General features: G+C 36.8%; 1 protein-coding gene across 1 annotated transcript in view; it reads left to right on the plus strand.

The window, feature by feature from the left end:
- The window catches only part of LOC122408149 (uncharacterized), a 1237064-nt gene that overhangs the window by 293982 nt on the left and 922032 nt on the right, over positions 1-21050 (plus strand). Inside the window, exons 7-8 of the mRNA XM_043414787.1 lie at positions 18871-19221; positions 19402-20003. Coding sequence (XP_043270722.1) covers positions 18871-19221; positions 19402-20003 — 953 coding nt within the window. The remainder of the gene's footprint in view (positions 1-18870; positions 19222-19401; positions 20004-21050) is intronic.

A 21050-nucleotide genomic window follows, 5' to 3' on the forward strand; every position in this document is an offset into this window, starting at 1 on the left:
AGTAACTGGATTAGTTTTTCTCACTCGATATATTGTAAAAATTTCCGTTGTCCAATTTGGCATATAACCTTTCTCAAATACATTCTTAAATTTACTTATGCGTACTTTATCGCCAATTTTGAATTCTGCTGGTTTCTCCCCATCCACAGTTCTATTATATACGTTATGCAATAGTTGCGCCTCATTCGCAGCGTTCACATCTTTCGGTTTCATCTTTATCGTATGATGCTGTGTAGCATTATATTTCTCAATTAAGGTTTCGAGAATATCAATCCATTTCCAGCTTCCGCGAAAACTAAATTGAATCCACATTTTATTCTTGAGTGTACGATTGAAGCGCTCACAAATTGATGCTTTCAAGTTGCTAAATGTTGAATACAAATGTATATTATACTTTTTCATCAGGGCCTTAAAGTCCGTATTGTAAAATTCTTTTCCTCGATCGACGTGAAGATTTTTGGGTATGCGTCCTTTGCTGAGAATATTTGAGTTCAGGCTCTTTTTTAAACAACAGTTCCACCAAGCCAATACTTTTGGGATACTTTTCATCTCCAACCACTATATGATCGAGTTCGAAATGAATCGGTGAATCACCAATCATTAATCTGTTTTGAGCGAGATTTCGTACTCCATACAAGCCATCTAATCTTGTTTTGTTATTACTACGCAGTAGACCCAAATATTCACGTATCAAATTATCAACATCTTCAGATGATTCCAAATTATCGTCATCATCATCATGATTATCATTATTTTTAGTTACGGGTACATCGACATTCTCATCAGTAATTGCATCATGCCAAATATCGTCTTTGAAAGAAATATCTTGCTGCATGCTATTTTCTTCGAAATTTGGAGACTCCTCCTTCTCCTCCTCCTCCTCCTCCTTCTTAACATTCATACGTTCACTCTTAATTTTCGTATACGAAACTAGCTCCTCTAATGGTTCGACAATCGGTTTAAACACATCTTGCATTCTCTGCTGAGCACTATCACGTCCACTTTTCAACATTCGATGTTTCCGTCTGATTGCATCACTTGCCTTGGCAAGTTCACTTAATACAGCCTTCTCCCTTAAAAGTTCTTTGCTCTTCATGTTGACGTATGCAAGTCAGACTCTAGACTGTCTTTAAAACTGAAAGAACAATCATTTATCATCGACGGTGAGGAAGGAATCAAATCCTCTTCTATATCTTCCAGCATTCAATTCACTCTCCTTGTCAATCGTGATGAATCCATACTTGTGCGACTTCCAACACTTTATACACATGTTTTTGAAGCACGCATAAGTCATATCAGTATTCACATGGTCATTATACACATGTTTTAGATTCATATCGTCTTGCTTGAATAGTACAACAAAATTTGCATTATCTCTCACAAGATGTTTCGGGATACGGGTATACGTTTGACATAGATAAAAACTGTCCACAGTCTCATGTCTCCCCATGGAAAAAAATGCTCTCACATTATCCTGCTTTTCGCATGCTATATCATCAAAGATAAATATTGAGTTTGGTCGAGCTTCACTGGGGGCCACAACTTGTTCATGCGCGTTAAATGGGAAGAATTCCACTCCTTTCACGGGTTTGAGCATTTGCTCGAGAAGTCGATATTTCGGCTGTTTCAACGATTTCGAGTAGAGATAAATGTTCTCGAATCTCAAACCGTTTGGATGTATCAGGAGCGTAAGTAGAGCATTCGTTTTTCCACAATTCGATGGTCCACAAAACACGGCACGAATGCTACTAGGTAGGATGTTCCCATGACGCTTCACTTTCTTTGCATCACCTACGAGTTCATCGAAATTTATTACGGGAAGTTGACCACCTTGTTTCTTCATCTTCATCGCGCATGCTACTGATTGAAAAAATCATATAAATGCGACTTTATAATATAATACTGATCAGTCGTGTTGCGACCACCGCGTGGTAATGATTGTGCATGGCAAAGGTCTTGTCAACAGTCTAATTAACCATCTCCCGGTGGAATTGCATCTACCAGGCTATCAATATTGTGGACCTGGCACAAAATTGGCCAAACGTCTTGCTCGTGGTGATCCAGGTATAAATCCGCTGGACGCAGCTTGCAAACAGCACGATATCGCATATTCGAAAAATCGCGACAATTTGGAAGCAAGACATTTGGCGGATAAAGTTTTGGCTGAACAAGCTTGGAAGCGTGTAACCTCGAAAGACGCGAGTCTCGGTGAAAGAGCAAGTGCTTGGGCTGTGACGAACATTATGAAGACTAAGAGGAAATTTGGATTGGGTATGAAACGCCCGAAAAGTGTTTGCCTGAAAAAGATTATCGGTGCTGCGAAGAAAGCAATGATACGTAGTGATGATTCTCGTAAAGTCGTAATGTCTGCACTGAAAGGTGCGCGAGCTGGTGTAAAGGGCGTTAAAGTACGCACGCCTAGGATTCTACCTGTTCCTCAAAAAACCGGCGGTTTATCAAGAGACTCGGTAGAGTCTCGGGACATTGAAAGCCCTGTCGTCTGCTGGCCTGAGGCTCTCGCCGAGACTATCTTTTCTCTGAATAAAACGATTCGCGGTGGTGGGGGTAAAACTGGCATGTCATTTTCTAGAATTGCGGAGCTCAAGAGATGTTTTGTTAAGCGAAAATTAGTTTGGAGACTAAATTTCAAAATCTCTTTCGAATGAGCCCGAAACCAATACGATCAGTAGCGTAATTTCTGAGAAAAAACTTTGCACAGGCTCAAGATTATGCAAAAGTTACTAACCCATTTAGAAATTTGACATGTCTGTATATAATACCATCAAAGGCCTCATGTCCCTCGGTCTAACTTCGCGGCGGTGTCGCGGACTGACGTCACATGCCGAGAGCTCGAAAGTCACCAGCCGAAGTTTCACGTCATTTTGACGTTTGGGGTTATGATGTTATGAAGTGCGTGCGGGATGACTAAAAATAATTTTCGTCATCTAACGAAGTGCATATTACTATTTATTTCGTTAAATTTTGTGATATACTAAACCAGTATCAAAGCGGCCGCGTAAATGTAGTCTGTGATATGTGTGCGAAAAAGGATATAAAAAATGCGCGATGCATATGTCAACGAAAACTTTTCAAGATTTCATTATTTTGTTCGACTGGAAATAAGCGTTAACTAAAATAATCTTTCAATTAAATCAGAGTGCGAGAAATATTGTCCAGTGTAAATATATCGTCAGTAAGCTAGGTTATATATATGAAGGCGTCAGATTATATATATGAATAAATACAACAAAAACACACAGAACTATTAGAATGATGTTGTAAACTTTAATTGAATAAATGTTTTCTAATTTATTTCTCATGTTTCCCACATTTTGCTTCATATTCAGTTTGGCACTGCCCTCTCCGATCCTTGTTTTCACTCCATCGGTTTGCAGCAGATCGATACATATCATTAATTAATTGCCTAATATGTGTCCTATGATTTTCTACTATTTCTTCATGCTGATTGTGGTAACGTGATTCAAGAGGTTTTCAGCTATGATCATCAATCTTACATTTTGTACATCAGATTCTCAAAACAGTTTCTGGTCTTGATATAAGTGTAGTTATTCTTTTTCCACCTGGTCTGTCGAGTAACAAATTTTGAAACTTATTCCAAAAAGTCTTTGGATGCTTTGTTTGCTGATCATATGAAAAGTCGAATCTTTGGAATGCAGTAGGCAAACACAAATTTTGACAACAATACTTATGAAATGACATGTATGTTGAGTATTCCCACTTTGCAAACTACAAATGTGGAATTATTAGTGAAAAGATTTATTACGCTAAGTCTACAGTTGCTCAGTTTTGGATGCGATCAAATATAATGCCTGCTAACATCCATGGGAACATACAGAATTTCTGAATACAATGTTCGCTATGTCATTTCAACGTAACATCATGACTTTTGCCAACTTTTCTCTATAATACTATAGATTTGGATTATTGAAATACAGCAAAAATCTGCGAATTATAAAATTGATATACTGTGCCACTCATTTTACTTTTTAAAACTAACTGTAACATATATGTGAAATAAAAAACTCATCACAGAAGTCTTCAGTTGCTCATTTATGGATAGATTTTAAATTGCTGTTTTCAAAATTTATTGCGCAGATACATTGAATCGCAGCAGATACCTGCGAACTCTGAAATTTCTGTGCATAAATATGTATGTTAAGTATCACCCCTTATCTTTGATTATGAGAATGAGTAATAGAACTTGGTTTAGCAAGTTTCAAAGTATTCCTTTTTAAATACTATTGAAGTTTGTATTACTGCGGTATGAAGCGAATACCTCCAAACTTTCATATTTTTGTGTCGCAGCATGTGTGCCAATCATTTAAATTTTTTACTCCAACCGTAACATGTAATCTCAAAAATTCATCACAAACGTCTTCAGCTTTTCTAAATTCCTAAATTTTCCGTTTTCTATTTTATTCTGAGTTTTTAAACATTTAAATTCATTCCTGAATTCTCCTGAAATTGTTTTTCTCCAAAACCAATGCAGATACCTTAAACGTCTTTGAGTTCCGTTGCTCTGTTGAATTAAGTACGCTCAGTTTTTTTGCTTCTCTGAGTTCTGACATAATAAATGTTTCCGGGTGCCTTTTTTCAGCAACTATCAAACTGTAGATAATTGGATCTCAGCGGCCACTTGCAAACTTTGGAAATATATTTCATCGGGGACACGTTTTGAATGACACGAAAATGTCTAGATTCAGAATGCAAAAGCAACATTTAAAAAGGGCCAATTCTGTTGTATTCGTTGTGTCTTGAATTTGATCTATCTCTCCTCTTTTCCTTTCTTTTTCCTAACGTTATCAGCCGAAAATCATATCTCGGCCCGCAACACGCATTGCTCCATGCTCTTGAGTTCCCAATGGACGAAACATATTAGAAGACAAGGAGAAAAATCACCAAAGTCCAAGAATAAACCTCTATCGAAATATTTTCAGTACAATTTCGACGAAAAATAGGTCTTTTTTCGTGAAAACCAACGTTATACGCCGAAAATTATAAGCAATTCATAGAAATTTAAACTAAAATCTTATAGTCATCTAAACATAAATAAGGATCTTTTGAGAAAAAAGACGTGATATCAAACCATATACTTCCCCTAGGGAAAAAAAAGGTTGGGACAAGTACATTGATGGTCCCTCGTTTGCTGATAATTCCACCCATAAAAAAAACTTTAAACAAAATTTTTTTTTTAATTGTAAAAAAAGTTATTTCATGAAAGAAAATACAGAACAATTCGAAAAAAATTTTACAAATCTTGAAAAAACGTTATATTAAAAAAAATCTAATCTGCATCTATTTTTTAAAGTGTCAAAAGAATCAAATTAATCAGTTAAAAGTACTTGTCCGGCCCATCACTTTCCATTAAAATTGTTTATTCAAATAAAAATCAGGGCTTCTCTAGAACTGATCGAGCACAAATATTCATGCAGAGCGAATTTAGAGAGTTATCTTTAAGTAATATTCCCTTAATTGCACTAATTGAATAAGAATGGAAACGAATTGTCCTGTACTATACAAGGGATGTTATTGTGCATCGATAAATAAAAAACATTTTGCACATTAAATATGTTCAAGTTTCCAAAAATAACTCCCCAGTTTGTATTGGAATGACGGCAATTTTTACTTCTCACTTTTTTCAGCGAATGAATTTCATTCGGTATAACTAACCTATACAATTATTAAGAACATTAAACTAATAATAAATTGCATGTCAATAAATTTTTAACCGGATTCTGCCGTACAATTTCGTTTTTTTATGATTGATTTTTATTTGAATGAATAGTGATGGGCCGGACAAGTACTTTTAACTCATATTTAAACATAATTTGTATCGATCCAATCGACGTCGAATATTGTGAATAATATCAGAAGCTCCTGAAAGTCTGAAAAGAATCGATTTTCTTATAAGTCTTTGCCACCATAGAGTAAGAAATGACTAGCTTGCATGTGATTTTTTTGGATTTAAAAGCTTCTTAGAACAATTCCATAATGTTGAAATATGGGGTTACTCATAAATTACTTGTCCTTCGATTGATATCATAAATTTTAGTGCTGCACGTAACTCAAGTGGTAACTTTTTTCAATTCATTAGAAAATACTTGGCCTCGAATTGATATAATAAATTTTAATGCTGCACGTAAATTAGATGGAATTTTTTTCAATTGATTTAGCTGTTCGAATCAAATAAGAAGAATGAGGCATCGGTTTCTAAGTTTTTTTTATGGATGGAATTATCAGCAAACACGATACCATCAATGCACTTGTCCCAACCTTTTTTTCCCTAGTATGTATATCTAGCATTGTGTGAACGAGGGATTTTCAAATAAACAAAACATTTCTACGATGAGACTTTTTCCATATTTTTATTGCAAGCCCTCCTCCTCTTCCTCTTCCTCCTCCTCCTCCTCCAATTAGTCTACAATATTTCATATTATTATTACTATTACTATTATTAGTATGATTTTTCAATAATGATCACAATTCAGGATGTAAAAGTGGCAATAAACACGATTTTTACGGATACTAGGGAATTTTTAATGGAAGAAGGAATAAATGAAGAAGCTTTGCCAATTATAGAGTGTCCAGAGATTTATGCTAAAATAGAAGGGATTCAGGTTACAGCGTTAGTAGATTCAGGTTCGAGAGTCACCACGATCTCGGAGGAATTTTATTTGGAGAATAGGGAGATTTTGAAAGATTGTCCACTTTTGCCTGTCACGGGAGTGACAGTGAAAGGAGCAATAAAAGGGAAATTAACGAGAGTAAAGAATCAAATAATGGCGATGACTGAAATTGGAAAGATTAAAACATACATAAAATTTTTAATAGTGCCCGGCTTGATTAGGGATGTGTTGCTTGGTGTAGATTCTTTGCAACCGCTTAAAAGTTTAATTGACCTGGGAGCAATGTCTCTCCAGGTGAAATATAATGAAATTATTGATGTAGTACCCACGATTGGGACTACAGAAAAAGAGAATTTTTTACGAGAAATTGTTTTTGAAGAAAAAGTTAAAGAAATAGAAGAAGGAGAGAGTCTGAAGCCGGAGCAAAATTTGGAATATAAAAAAGAAATATTGAGAAAATTTGTGAGCCAATCCAAAATTTGATTTTTGATAATAGAAGTGAAGAGGAAATAAATTTTGAGGAGATTAATGAGATCGTGGAACAAACTGAGCTCTCATTAGAACAAAAGCAAGTACATAAAGAAGTAATTTGGAATAGAAGGGAAGTTTTTCGTAAAATAACAGGTAGAATTTCAGTTTATGAGCATCGATTAGATATCACAACGGATAAGCCAATAGTTGCACACGCTTACGAGGTTCCTCTAATGCATAGGGAAAAAGTAGATAAAGAAATAGAAAAGTTACTAGATTTTGGAATAATACAGAGATCGAATAGTCCGTGGATTAATCCGATAATCCCGGTAATTAAAAAAGATGGTACAGTTAGACTTTGTTTGGACGCTCGAAAGTTAAATCAGGTTATGGCAAACGACCATGAGTCAGTACCAAATATGGAGGAAATATTCCAAAAATGTCATTTGGCAAAGGTTATGACAACGTTAGATCTAACAAACAGTTTTTGGCAGATCCCTCTTCATCCAGATTCAATGAAGTATACTGCGTTTCGATATAGGGGAAAAGTTTATGAATTCACGGTCACGCCTTTCGGGCTGAAAACAAGTACTGCCGCATTACTGAGAGCATTAGACATCATTCTCCATGGTTTGGGAGATCATGTAATTAATTTTGTAGATGATCTATTATGCATTTCTTCTAATTTTGACGAACACATGAGACATTTAGACGAACTACTAGAACGACTGCAACAACACGGAATGACAATTAAATTGAAAAAGGCTAAATTCTTTCGGGAAGAAGTAGAGTTTCTAGGTCACATCTTGACAACTAAGGGTATAAAGCCACAGCCAGAGAAGATTCAAGCAATTCATGATTTCCCTGCACCTAGAAATTTGAAACAGTTGAGAGGGTTTTTGGGATTAATCAATTATTATACTAAATTCACAAAAAAACATGCAGAGGAAACAATCCCGCTTTTGAAATTACTGAAGAAGGAAACAAAATGGCGGTGGGAAGAACCAGAGAAAATTGCTTTCCAAAGAATCAAAGATTTATTCGTAAATGACGTTCTTTTACAACATCCAGACCCAGAAAAGGGATTCATTTTACAGACCGATGCAAGTAGCTATGCTTTGGGGGGCACCCTAGCTCAAAAAGATGAAAATGGCGATTTGGGAGTGATAATGTTTGCCAGTAGAACACTGAAAGGGGCCGAGCTAGCTTACACTACCACCGAAAAAGAATTGTTAGCAATTGTGTGGTCCTTGAAGAAATTTAGAACGTATTTACTTGGGGCAAAAATTGACGTCATTACAGACCATCGAGCCATCACATTTTTGAAAAATTGTCAGTTATTAAACGAGAGACTAACTCGATGGATTTTAGCGATTCAAGACTACAATATCGAATTCGAATTTTGTCCCGGGGAGAGAAACGTAGTAGCCGATGTGTTAAGCAGATTAAATCCACCAGATACTGGGGGGCGAAAGGGCAAGGAGATAGTGATCAGCACAATGTTAGCGATCAAACCATCGAAGGAATTGGAACAAATGATTAAACAAATAGGAGTTTGGCAGGAAAGGGAAGACAGGATTAGGGAAATCAGAGAAGGATTGGAAAATAACAACAACGATAAATATCAAATCAAAAATAATATTTTATTAAAAGCAATAAATCCCGAGTCCTGGAAAATTGTTCTGCCAAGAGAGATCCTCCATCCTCTGGTATCTGAAACACATCAAATGTATGGTCATGTAGGAGCTAAAAAGATATGGAAAATAATTACAGAAGATTTTACTTACCCGAGACTGTACCACTCTATCAGACAGATTCTTGCTTCTTGCGATTCTTGCCAAAGAAATAAAGTCCCAAACCAGCATTCATATGCGGCACAGCAGAATATCGTTCCGGAGGGACCGGGAGATATTGTTTCAATTGATTTTTTTGGTCCTTTACCCGTGACGAAAGGAGGAATGAAACACATCCTCGTCACAATTGATGCTTTTTCCAAATTTGTTGTTTTATATCCCTTAAAAGCGGCAACAGCGCCAGCAACAATTAACAAAATCTTTAACCATTACATTCCCGAGTTCGGTAAACCAAAAAAGCTTCAATTTGACCATGGCACGCAATTTACTTCGCGATTATGGCTAGGGAAATTAGCTAGCGAAGGAATTCAGCCAGTTTTCTCTTCTATTAGGCATCCGCAAGGAAACATAGTAGAGAGAGTCAATCGAGAGATCGGTAGATTTTTTCGAACATTTCTGACCGATAAACACACCGACTGGCTGAAATGGGTCAAAGTTATCGAGGATTGTATGAATGAAACGCACCACGAAACGACTGAAATGACACCAGTCGAGATACAGAAAAATGTTAAGCCTCAAAGAATCTGGAGGAATTGGATGAAAATAGAGAGGGATGAGGAATTAGATGAGGAAGACGGGATCGAAGCAAAATTGATGCTTGCTAGGAATAGGATAGAAAGAAAAGGTAGAGAAAGAGCAAGAAAATTCGACTCAAAACACAAATTGATTCAATTTAATGTAGGAGATTTAGTTTTGGCCAAAGCGTGCAACGTTAGCGACCCTGTAAATAAAAAAATGGCCAAATTCTTCTCGATTTACGAGGGGCCATATAGAATAAAAAAACAAATAGCCACAGCCACGTTTATCCTGGAGAATCCTGAGACTGAGATGGAGAGAGGCATGTATCACGCCGCAAACCTAAAAAAATACAAAAACTGATCAAAAACACGTATTACGAATAAAGTTACCAGGATGTATTGTTCTAAGCTATATAACATACTTTTATTTATTATTTCCAAACGTATCCGCTGGAAAAAGTTTTCAAATTAAGAAAAAACTTACAATTTTATGCTCAGGGTGACGTCACAACTATACTCACCTGTTGAATCATATTTCTCCTACGGAGCTACCTAAAACACATAAAAACAATAGAAAAACAAAAAAATAAATAAAATCGAAAAGAAAAGAGAAAATTACATGTTTATTACTATTTATATAAATAATAATAACAATCTTATATTCAAAAATTCGATTTCCGACAGTAAAAATATTGATTATTTAAAAGTTACTAGCAAAAGTACAAAAACATAAACTTAAAGACCTCAAATGTCAAAAAACGAATTGACGATAATCAAATTATTGAAAAATAGGAAGTTATGCATAAAACAAGCAGTGTCATGCCCCGTCTCACTCTACAGATTCCCTAGATCACGGAAAACCAATTTCCGATAATAAAAATGTCGATATTTTAAAAGATAATCACTCAAAGTGGTTAAACGAGTTATGACTCGGAAAACTGTTAAAACAGTCAAAAACACAAATTTCTGAACTCCGGTAACGAGACGCTTCTGAAGCGGCAAACTTCAGACGGTACCCGTAGCTATGACTCTAAACTTTAGTTCTCTAACAATCCGCCATCCGCGAGTGGCGCTGAAAGCAGCCGAACTCGCGTAGTAACGGCCGAATTCAAACGACAACGGTCGACGGATACTTGACCTCACATAACAACGAAAATTCGTTCGAACAACATCCCGGGTTGTTATAAGCGAAGGCGCGAAAAAAAAAAAAAAAGGGAAACGAATGAAAGAATCGGAAACAGGTAACGATTGACGAAAGCGATATCAAAGAATAAAAGAGCATGAAAATGAGGGAAAATGAATACATAATTCGCGGAATGTTTTTAGCAGGGGGTAAAATGAATGCATCAACGCAAACGGTCGTAATGACAAAAAACTTCACACAACAGACAGGAGAGGTAGGAGAATGGGACGAGGAGAAACATGACATATAAGAGGAATGGATTGATAGGAAACAAGGGGAAAGAAGACGAATAAAATTCACTCCAATCCTTAATCTGGAGGTGAGCAAGAACGCCACAAAAAATCAAGGGTCCCAAACCGGAGAGTATTGTAAAGATAAAGCGGTCCAAACCATGTGGTACCTGCACGAAATCGAGATGGGAGGTGATAGGAGATCCAGTAGAGAGACCGTACTGCTTCTCATTGCAAAACACCATTTCTTTTCAAAGCTAGAAAAGGAATTTGCGGTTCCACCCGTTCTTTACCCAATAGAGGAGGATAACATATGCAAAATTGGTGAGGATATGGAAGATTGGAAGAAATGGAAAGTGGGTGAATTTTATTGGGAAGAAGAGAAGGAGAATGCTCACGAAAATGAAACAGAAATAAAAAGGAAGAGGAGCGCCGAGCCGGAGGAAGGAAAAGAAAACAAAACAAAGCATAATAAAATTAGAATACTTGAAAAAGATTTGGAAACACTGAGGGGAAAAAATTGGCTCAATGACGAGGTGGTCAACTCTTATTTTGAGATGATAAAAGAAAAACACGCACGGGTATACTGTTTTAGTACCTTTTTCTTTCCTCGACTCCATGTTAATGGCCGAGGAGCTGTAAAAAGGTGGACGAGGAAAATAGACGTTCTGGACAATGACATGATAATGGTACCGATTCATCTAGGATGCCATTGGTGCCTGGGCATCATACATTTCCCAACAAGAACTATCGAGTATTTCGATAGCTTAAAAGGGGAAAATGTAAATTACATGGAAACTCTGAGAGCCTATATCATGGATGAAGAGATTGATAAAGGAAAAGTGACGTCAAACAAACAGGAATGGAAACTCGTGACAAGAAAAGACATCCCGCATCAGACGACGGGATTCGATTGCGGAGTATTCATTTGCCTTTACGCAAAGTACAGAGCCGCAAACAAAGAATGGAATTTTTCACAGGAGGATATTCCTCGGATTAGGAAAGAGATGATTGGGGAATTGCAAAGGGGAGAAATTTCTATTTAAGATTGTTTCATGCTATGAGTAGCAATGACCTAAAGACAGAGCTGATATTGTAAATCATTTATTGAAAAGTACCACGAGTGCTCTAATTGTTAGGAAAATTCTTTATGATATTATTCGAAGTGCAATAAAGGACGCTATTTAGAGTCTCTCTGTTCTAATCAACAATTGCTGTATTTTTTTTTCCTCCCTTTGTTTTGTTACCTAACCAGAAAATAAAAACATTCTATCGATGATCCCTGGATTTCTCTGCACCTGTAAAAGAAGAATGCTTAACGATTAAATCAATGTTATGTTTCCGCACCTGAAAATTTGAAAATTGGTTAATAAATAATAAAAATTCAAGGATAGAAAAAGATACTTACCCGGGATGATCCTGCGCCTAAAAAAAAAAAAAAAAAAAAGAAATTTAATTAATAAATAGTGAATAGTGAAAATAAATTAGTAAAAATCAAATTACAAAAATATAGAAAAATTACCTACGATAAAGAATTGATGTCCTGGATGTTTCTGCACCTAGAAAATGGAAGTTTGGTTAATGAGTGATAAAAATACATTATAAATCATAAAAAAAATTACTTACCGATGAGGCCGATGTCCTGGAACCCGCGAACCTGAAAGAGAAAACCAAAAACGATTAAAAAAAAAAAATGATAAAAATAGCAATAGAATAAGAAAAATGGCTACTTACCTGTAGATTTGCTCCAGAAAACCTAAAAATAAGAAAGGGGAAGGAGAAAGGGGTAAAAGAGATTAATGGGCAAGTAAAAGGAAAAAAGGAATGAAATGAAGGGGGTAGAGATGGAAGGAATGGGAAATGGGGTATAATGAATCAATAAGAAATGAAACAAGGGACAAGAGGAATTAAGGGAGTACGAAGAGTATGGAAATGGAGTAGAATAAGGGATAGGAAATTCGAGAGCGGACTAGGAAGAATAAGTAAATGAATGAAAGGGAAAGAACCTGAAAATCAAAGAAAAAGAACTGTAGAATAAAATAACCTGAAAATAAGAGAACATAACTTGTGAATGAGAGAAAACCTGAAAATAAAAGAAGAATGAATGGTGAAAAGGGCGAGAAAAAGGGTGCGTTGAGATCCTGAAAATAAAACTTGTAAAAAAAAAAAAAAAAACACGGCGCTGAAATTGAGAAAACAATGATGAAAACCTGAAAATAAAAAGAAAAGTGGGGATAAAAACAATAAAGGGAGTGAAATAGACGAATAAAGAGGGAGTGGGAATAAAAGGAGATAAAATGGACAAATAAAAAGGCTAGGAGTGAAAAAGGGGGAAATATGAACAAATGAAAAGATAAAAATCATAAAAGTGGGGTAAAATGGACGAATGAGGTGCGAGAAGGGACTGAAAAAGGCAAAGTGGGGTAAAATGGACAGAAATAGAGAAGTGGGGGAAGTGAAAGGAGTGGGGATAGAGAACGGGTATAAAAGTCGGAGCAGCAGGCTCCGGAGCGTCATTTGAGCCACAGTCAAGCTTCAAACAACACCGGGAGCTACCCAAGCGATTGGACGACATCGGGAGCTCTACCTCATTATTCAAAGCGACTTTGAGAATCTAAATCTCTACAACCACCAAGATGCGAATCGACCCAGTGATTCCTGGAGTCCCAACGCCTTCTCCATGGCCAGCGACTTGGGAAGGAAGCTTCGAGATCATCATACTGGAGTTCCTTAACCCAACAAATTTTTCCTACACAACTCTGACAAAATTTGAGGAGTTGTGTGCATTCGAGGAGCAGTTATTCACCGACATCGCAGAAAGAAACCACTATCCAAGGGTTTATGCTTCCATCGACCGAATATACGCGGTCGTCAGTCAAGAAACTGCCTACAGAGGGAAATTGGTCGACGTGGAAGATGGAGAAGCTACCTTACTGCTTATCGATAGAGGGGTTACTCTCATGCATCCGGTTCATGAGCTTCAGAATCTACCTCATCAATATGTCAACGTGCCTTCTTTCTGCACGAAAGCATTCATTTCGGGAATCAGGCCATTTTATGGAAACAGATGGGAGATGACCTGCAGCCTCCATTATCAACGGAAGCTGGTTGATCAAAAAGCTAGAATCACTATCATCGGCGATCATCCTACGAAGAAGGGCCACGAAGTTCACCTTTTCATAACACCTCAACGGGTCAATCTGGGAGAAAGCTTGGTCAGGCACCAATATGCTCTACCTGGCGAATATCAATTCAGCCTTCGGAACGACGTAAAGTGTGCGACGCCTGAAGAAATACAAAGATTGGCGAATGGAGAGCAACTACAGGAGCCTTTCAATCCTATTGCGGCAGAGCTGAGACAACTAGAACATCTGCGACTCCTAGACTTGGAAGAAGAACAAATGAACGAGGTCAATCAACTCCGCTGATAGGAGACAAGCTGAAAAACATCAAGAACATCGAGAAACCTGTAAATCATTATCTTCAAGACATCATCGCCCTGTCCTCCCTTTATCCCCAAATCAAATTGCATTTTTAAATTGTCTACGGTCCCAATCCGATTTTCGGCTTTCGAAAGTTTGAAATTTTGTATTTTTCTTTTGTTTTGACTCTTTAAATGAGTTTTTGAGAACAAAAAGCATCATTTCAAAGATCTTTTTGTTCTGGGGGGCATTTGAGACGTAACACTCGCGTGGCGGCCCGAGCCCGCTCGAACTATTAGATACTACGCGTGCGAAAAACATCGCGGCGCGATGACGGGCGTGCGTCCCAACCGGCGGCCATATTGGCGACTGGCACAAAGGCCCGAGCGAGCCGGCGGGCAACGCTCCGAACAGCGCCACTTGACAAGAAATCAAACTAAATCATAATTTCTTTATTCTAATTGTTTTTAAACTTTTTATTTATCAATATGAGCGTAATTAGGCTCAAAATGTCGGGAAAAATAGCCGCTATCAAAGAAAAATAGAGAAAAGATTAAAGCTTGTAGAAAATTCATGTTATTTCAAATAGAGCGAGATGCTTGATCACAGCGCATGCGCGGGGCTAAGCGTTCATGGGCTATAGGAACCCGATCGTGACTTTTTGTGATTTTTCAAACAAAATTAAAATTAAATTAAACAATGAAGCCAAATCACTCAAATAATTAAACAACAACAATTGACATTGTAATTTCATTATTTTAAAATCATGCTGAGCTGAAAATTAATCAAAGCGGAATTCGGCGCATCGGGCAAAATAGCGATCAGCCAATAACAAGGCGCGAATTAAGGCAGCGGGCCAATTGTGGAGCCCGTTACAAAGGAATGCGCAGAACGCGTCCGAAATAGAGAAATTCGGCGTTTGAGAGAATTAAGAGTGGGGAACGGGGTATAAGAGTCGGTGCACAGCTCATTCGGAAGGCAGTTCACCCTACCTCTAGAACCAACTCGGATCTCCTAGAAGAACTAGCAGACTCAAATAGAAAAATACACTCTATTCTGATATAACCTAAAATCCTTTTTCCTATTATTCCTTTGGATGCCTGGGGTATTGGTGAGACTCGGCGACGTATCGATCCCGTAGTCCAGGGTCCATTCCACATAACCTATAATTTCCGAATTTTGCTGCACGGGGCATTGGTGAGACTCGGTGACGTGTCGATCCCGTGGTCCGTGGGCAAAATTACCTAACCTAGTGAATGCTCAGGACATTGGCGAGACTCGGCGACGTATCGAGCCCGTGGTCTGGGGTTCACATCCTAACCTGTCTTGTGTTTTTGAGCATTGGCGCCATTCGGCGACGTTTGAGGCCCGTGGTCAAGCACAAACTTTCCACCTAGCATTTTTGGGTTTATTGAAAATAGAGGCGGTAAATAAATGATTTTATGATTAATTATTATTAAATTCAAAATTGTTTCATAATTTATCCGATTTGGTTGGGTCGAACGAATTAATTAGCATTAGAATTGAATAAATCAATAATCCGCACCCCATTTGAACCATTGTACGACTCCAAAGTCAAGATAAATCATCTAATCAAATTATAATCGATTATAACAAATAACAAGCAAATAAAAACGTTGATTCAAGAGGCAGCGGTAAGACTAGAGTTTGTATAGCATCCAAGCGATCACAAATTGAAAAAAAATTGTAAAAACAAAAGCGTACAACACTCTTGAATTGCTAGGAAGCGTAAGAATTCAGGGTCAAGCGGTTAGGATTACAGGACATCGGTTGTCAATTAGTAGTGTTGCGAATTTCATTATTTTTTGTTTGTTTTTTTTTTGTCTGAAAAATCTCATGCAAGCGGAAAGGAGAGGCAATAGAATAAGCAGGGGCACGATAAACCATAAAGCGTTCTTTATTGTATAAACAAAAACAAAAACAAATTTGAAAATTCAATCGAAATTTCATACAGTAAAACGCTCCGTTTTTCCGGGTCTTTCGAGTCTTCTCTCGCCTGACTTGGTTAAACAACGCGGGCAGACAAAGATTAAAATTAAAAACGCGTATCATTTTGTAAAAACATAATTAAAATTAAAAAACGCGTATCATTTTGTAAAAACATAATAGTATTGTTTAATAAATTCATTTTGTTGTCTTATCAACACAATTCTTGTCTCTCGTCTCGTTCATACCTGCTCCTTTTGAAATTAAGGTAGCTCGAACCGACGCGTGGCGGCGTTCAGGCCGGGTCGGCAAGAGCGTTACGTTACAATATAAATATATACAATTAGGGTGGCCCTTAATGTGGGTGAAAAAAAATATTGATCGCGCCGCCCCCCAAAACGGTTCCAAATGATAAAAAAAAAATCTACGCAAAGCCGTAGCTGCTATGTTCGGTAAGAGGTAGACGTGCCTGTAAGCATGAACTTGGTTTTAAATATCAATTTTTCTGCATGATTTAGTAATTTTTAAAAATGTTGTATTTCAGTGAAAAATGGTCGTATTGAGGTCTAAAAAAACGCATTTTGAATTTGAGTGCAATTTTGAGAAAAAGTGCGAGAAAAAAATAGCAAATTTTTATGCTTTTTTATCAATTCCATAAGCGTAGATTTATTTTTTCAACTAAGCCATGGTATGGACCGGATAGCTGGTTTATTAGGCTTCAATTTGCTTTTTTTAAAACTTGGGTAGGACCATTTTTTGCTGAGATGTTGAACTTTGAATGAAAAACTCTTCTGTCTTTGATCGACGATATCTCAGCAACCAATGGTCGCACAGGAAATTCAAGGGCAGTTCTAAAAATTGGAATAATGTCCTACAAGGTTCTGTTGCAATCTTGAAAATCCATTTTTTATTCCATCCTTGTCGTGAATTTAAAAAAATAGGAAAAAAAAGGTAATTTATGGTTTTTCAGAAGCTCTCAATGTTGGAAGCCTTAAGAAAAACAATCAATTTTCATCAAAAACTTTCGGAATTTTTTTTTTTGTATATTTCAACCTTATTTATGGGAAAAATGTAGAAAAAACTTGGAAATTTTTCATTTTTCATTTTTGTCATGATCATGACTCGTTTAACGTAAAAAACGTGACCCTCAAATTTGATTAATGTTTGATCGGTTGCAACGAAGAAACGATTGGTTAGATCGAAATGTAACTTCGGCAGGGTTTTTGGGGGTATATTCAGCTGTAAATGGCATACTCAACATCAGTCATTTCATGATTATTTGAAATTTGGCTATTGACTTTCTGAAAAACCATAAAATACATTTTTTCCTATTTTTTTAAATTCACGACAAGGATGAAAGGAAAATTTCATCTTCAAGATCGCAACGGAATCTTGTAGGACATTCATTCCAGTTTTCAGAACTGCCCTTGAATTTCCTGTATGACCATTGGTTGCTGAGATATCGTCGATCAAAGACAGAAGAGTTCTTCTTAATTCAAAGTTCAACATCTCAGCAAAAAATGGTCCTACCGAAGTTTTTAAAAAAGCAAATTGATAAACTAGCTGTCCGGTCCATACCATGGCTTAGTTGAAAAAAATAAATCTACGCTTGTGGGATTGATAAAAAAGCATAAAAATTTGCTTTTTTTTTCTCGCACTTTTTCTCAAAATTGCGCACAACATGTAGCTCTGCATTTTTTTCGTCATAAGATCTTGAAAATAGAAACCTGAAGCTTCAAAATGCATATTTTTAGACCTCTATACGACCATTTTTCACTGAAATACAACATTTTTAAAAATTACTAAATCATGCAGAAAAATTGATATTTAAATCCAAGTTCATGCTTACAGGCACGTCTTTCTCTTACTGGACATAGCTACGGCTTTGCGTAGATTTTTTTTTATCATTTGGAACCGTTTTGGGGGACGGCGCGATCAATTTTTTTTTTCACCCATATTAAGGGCCACCCTAATATACATATTTTATGCGCAAACCAGGAGCTGGTATTGCCCCCGCTGTGCGCCCATTCTCTGTCTCTCTCGCTCGACTACGCAGAATGAGAGGGGGTAGCCGCGTTCAGCGTAGTGCGTGACGTCGCGTGTGACAAAACGTAAGAAATCGTGCAAATGACGTAAGTCCAAACGTAAACATGCTTAACTTACGCCCGTCTGTCTCTAAGAATTTAAAGTTCCCGAAATGATGGATTTTAAATCACTAACGTTACATATCTCAGGATCGACTGGACGGATTTACTTGCAACAAAGACCAATGGAAAGGGAAAAATCGAAAAAAAATCATTACCAATTTTCAAGTTCTTTCATAAAATGGTTTATTTATGAGAGCCGTTTGAAAATTCTGTGACGTCATAAAACCGGCATATTCGCGTATATAAGAGTAGCGGCAGGGCTCGCGTTGGCTTTTCTTTTGCGCTGCAGTTTTTCCTTTTAATACTTGACGTCGAGCCGCTACCGCGTCTCTTGATTCGAAAAGTTTTATATTTTTCAAAATCAATATTCAAGTTCAAATTTGCCAAATTGTGAGTCTTTTTTGTTCGTAATACTACTAATTGAATATGGTGGTATCTTTTTTTTATTACAGGTGACCTCACGCCATCTTGCACAGGTTCCTTTCATCATGATCAAGCGAAACCTAAGGGAATAAGATATCAGAAAAAGACCGTAGATGATGAAGCTGAACGACCTGAATATTTCTCTATGGGGTTTCGCCATGATTGCCAGGATACATCTGAAAATATATCATCTGTGAATCAAGAACAAGAGATTGAGGTTGAGTTACTTGAGGAACGCAAAACGACGACTCTTGCGTGTTCATCAGATGAAATGGAGAAAAAACGTCACTATCCGTCATCATATACGCACAAGCATTATTCGTACAAGTCATCCAAAACTTTCTCAGAATCCTGGGATTCCCGGATGGTCTCAGTCGGACGTAAGGCTAATCGTTCAAGTTCCTACAAACAAAAAAAAAAAATGCCCAATGTAACAGTGCCAGAAACAAACGTGCATGAGACATTATCAGCAGATAAAATATCTAGGCTGGTACCCGATAATAATGAATTAGCCTTGAAAAAATTCACTTCAAAAAAATCGAAATTTGTGACTTTAATAGATGGAGACGAAATTTCCGAAAAACACAACGATATCGAAACACCAAATGAAGGTGAAACGTGTGAAGATACTATTCAAGGGAGGACCATAATGACGTATGATACGGACGACAATGAAACAAGTATAAGCGATATCGTCGCTGTCCAAGCGCTTCAAGAATCTCTCAGTAAATTAAGCAACATGGGGTCTCGTGAAACTGAAATGAAACCGATCGTGGAAAGTCGTGTAAAAATAATCAACGATAATATCCAGCACGGAAAAACTGAAGAATCTCCGACAAACAGTGTCACAATCGTAAGCAGTGAAATGGTCGTACAAGAAGAAAATGTTGAAGTTTTTATCGGTCCCTTGCTTGATGAAAATTTTAAAGCTGATGAGAAACTTGAACAGAAGGCAATGGCAATGGAAGACGTTAGAACTTTACTCATGCAAGTCAAAGTGCAAACCGTTGAGGATGATGATGATGAAGAAAAAGCTATTGGAATTTCACCGGACGGAAGGTTTTTGAAGTTCGAAGAGGAAATTGGACGAGGCAGTTTTAAAACGGTTTACCGTGGTCTTGATACGCAAACTGGGGTCGCTGTTGCTTGGTGCGAACTACAGGTAAAGCCAGAATATACAGTATTTTTTTTGCATTAAGGAATTTCACCGGCGATGGCAAGCTTAGCGAAGGGAGACACAAATATATACGTTGAAAATGCAAAGAAGTCAAAGAACGAAATCATGATTTATGCATATTATTACCAGGAAAAAAATTCTATAGAAATAATAAACGAAAAATTGAAAAGTTCAAAAAAATTCAACAAAAATATAAAACAATCGAAAAAAATTCTGTAAAGAAAAATAAAAAATTTTCAAAAAAAATCATAAATATTGAACAAATTGAAAAATGTACTATCCACGTTACATGTAGTATAAAAATGTATGATATCAATTGGAGGCCAAGTTTTTATTGATAATGTGGAATATTTATCGAACAAATTGGAAACGTTAATGAAATTCATGATAATTATTTTCACGAAAAAAGTTAATGAAAAATAAGTTATAACGGAAGTTACGTGCAGTACTAAAATGTATTATATCAATTCGAGGTCAAGTATTTATCAGTTATTCAAAATATAATCTCCGGCGACAAATGAGCCTTGAGAATCCTTGTCGGGCTCACAACGTTTTATCAAAATTACTAAAAAATTAATGGAAATAAAATCATTAAAAATTCACATGAAAGTCATTCGTTACTTCAACAAGGTACACACTTTAAAGAATCGATTCCCCTCCGACTTTCAGGATCCCCTGGTATTATTCACAACATTCAACTTCGATTGGATCGGTACAAATTATGTTCAAATACGTCTTAAACGTACTTGTGGGGCCCATCACTTTTTATTCAAATTGCTCATTCGAAAACAAATCAGGGCTATAATGACAAATATAATAAAATGGATAGAAATAAAAATAGTATCTCCAAGTAATTTGAACTTGATTGTTCGCAAGTCCGTATAGCAATATCCACTTCTCATTTTCTTCAGTGAACATATGCCATTCGGTAAGAACCAATGAAAATGAGAAATAATCAGGCACATTACTAGAAATTTTCGAACCTACTTAGCCATGCAATGTTTTTTTTTCTATAGTCAGGTACACATTTTG

Source organism: Venturia canescens, chromosome 1 (assembly GCF_019457755.1).
Source record: "Venturia canescens isolate UGA chromosome 1, ASM1945775v1, whole genome shotgun sequence".
NCBI classification, from domain to species: Eukaryota; Metazoa; Arthropoda; class Insecta; order Hymenoptera; family Ichneumonidae; genus Venturia; species Venturia canescens.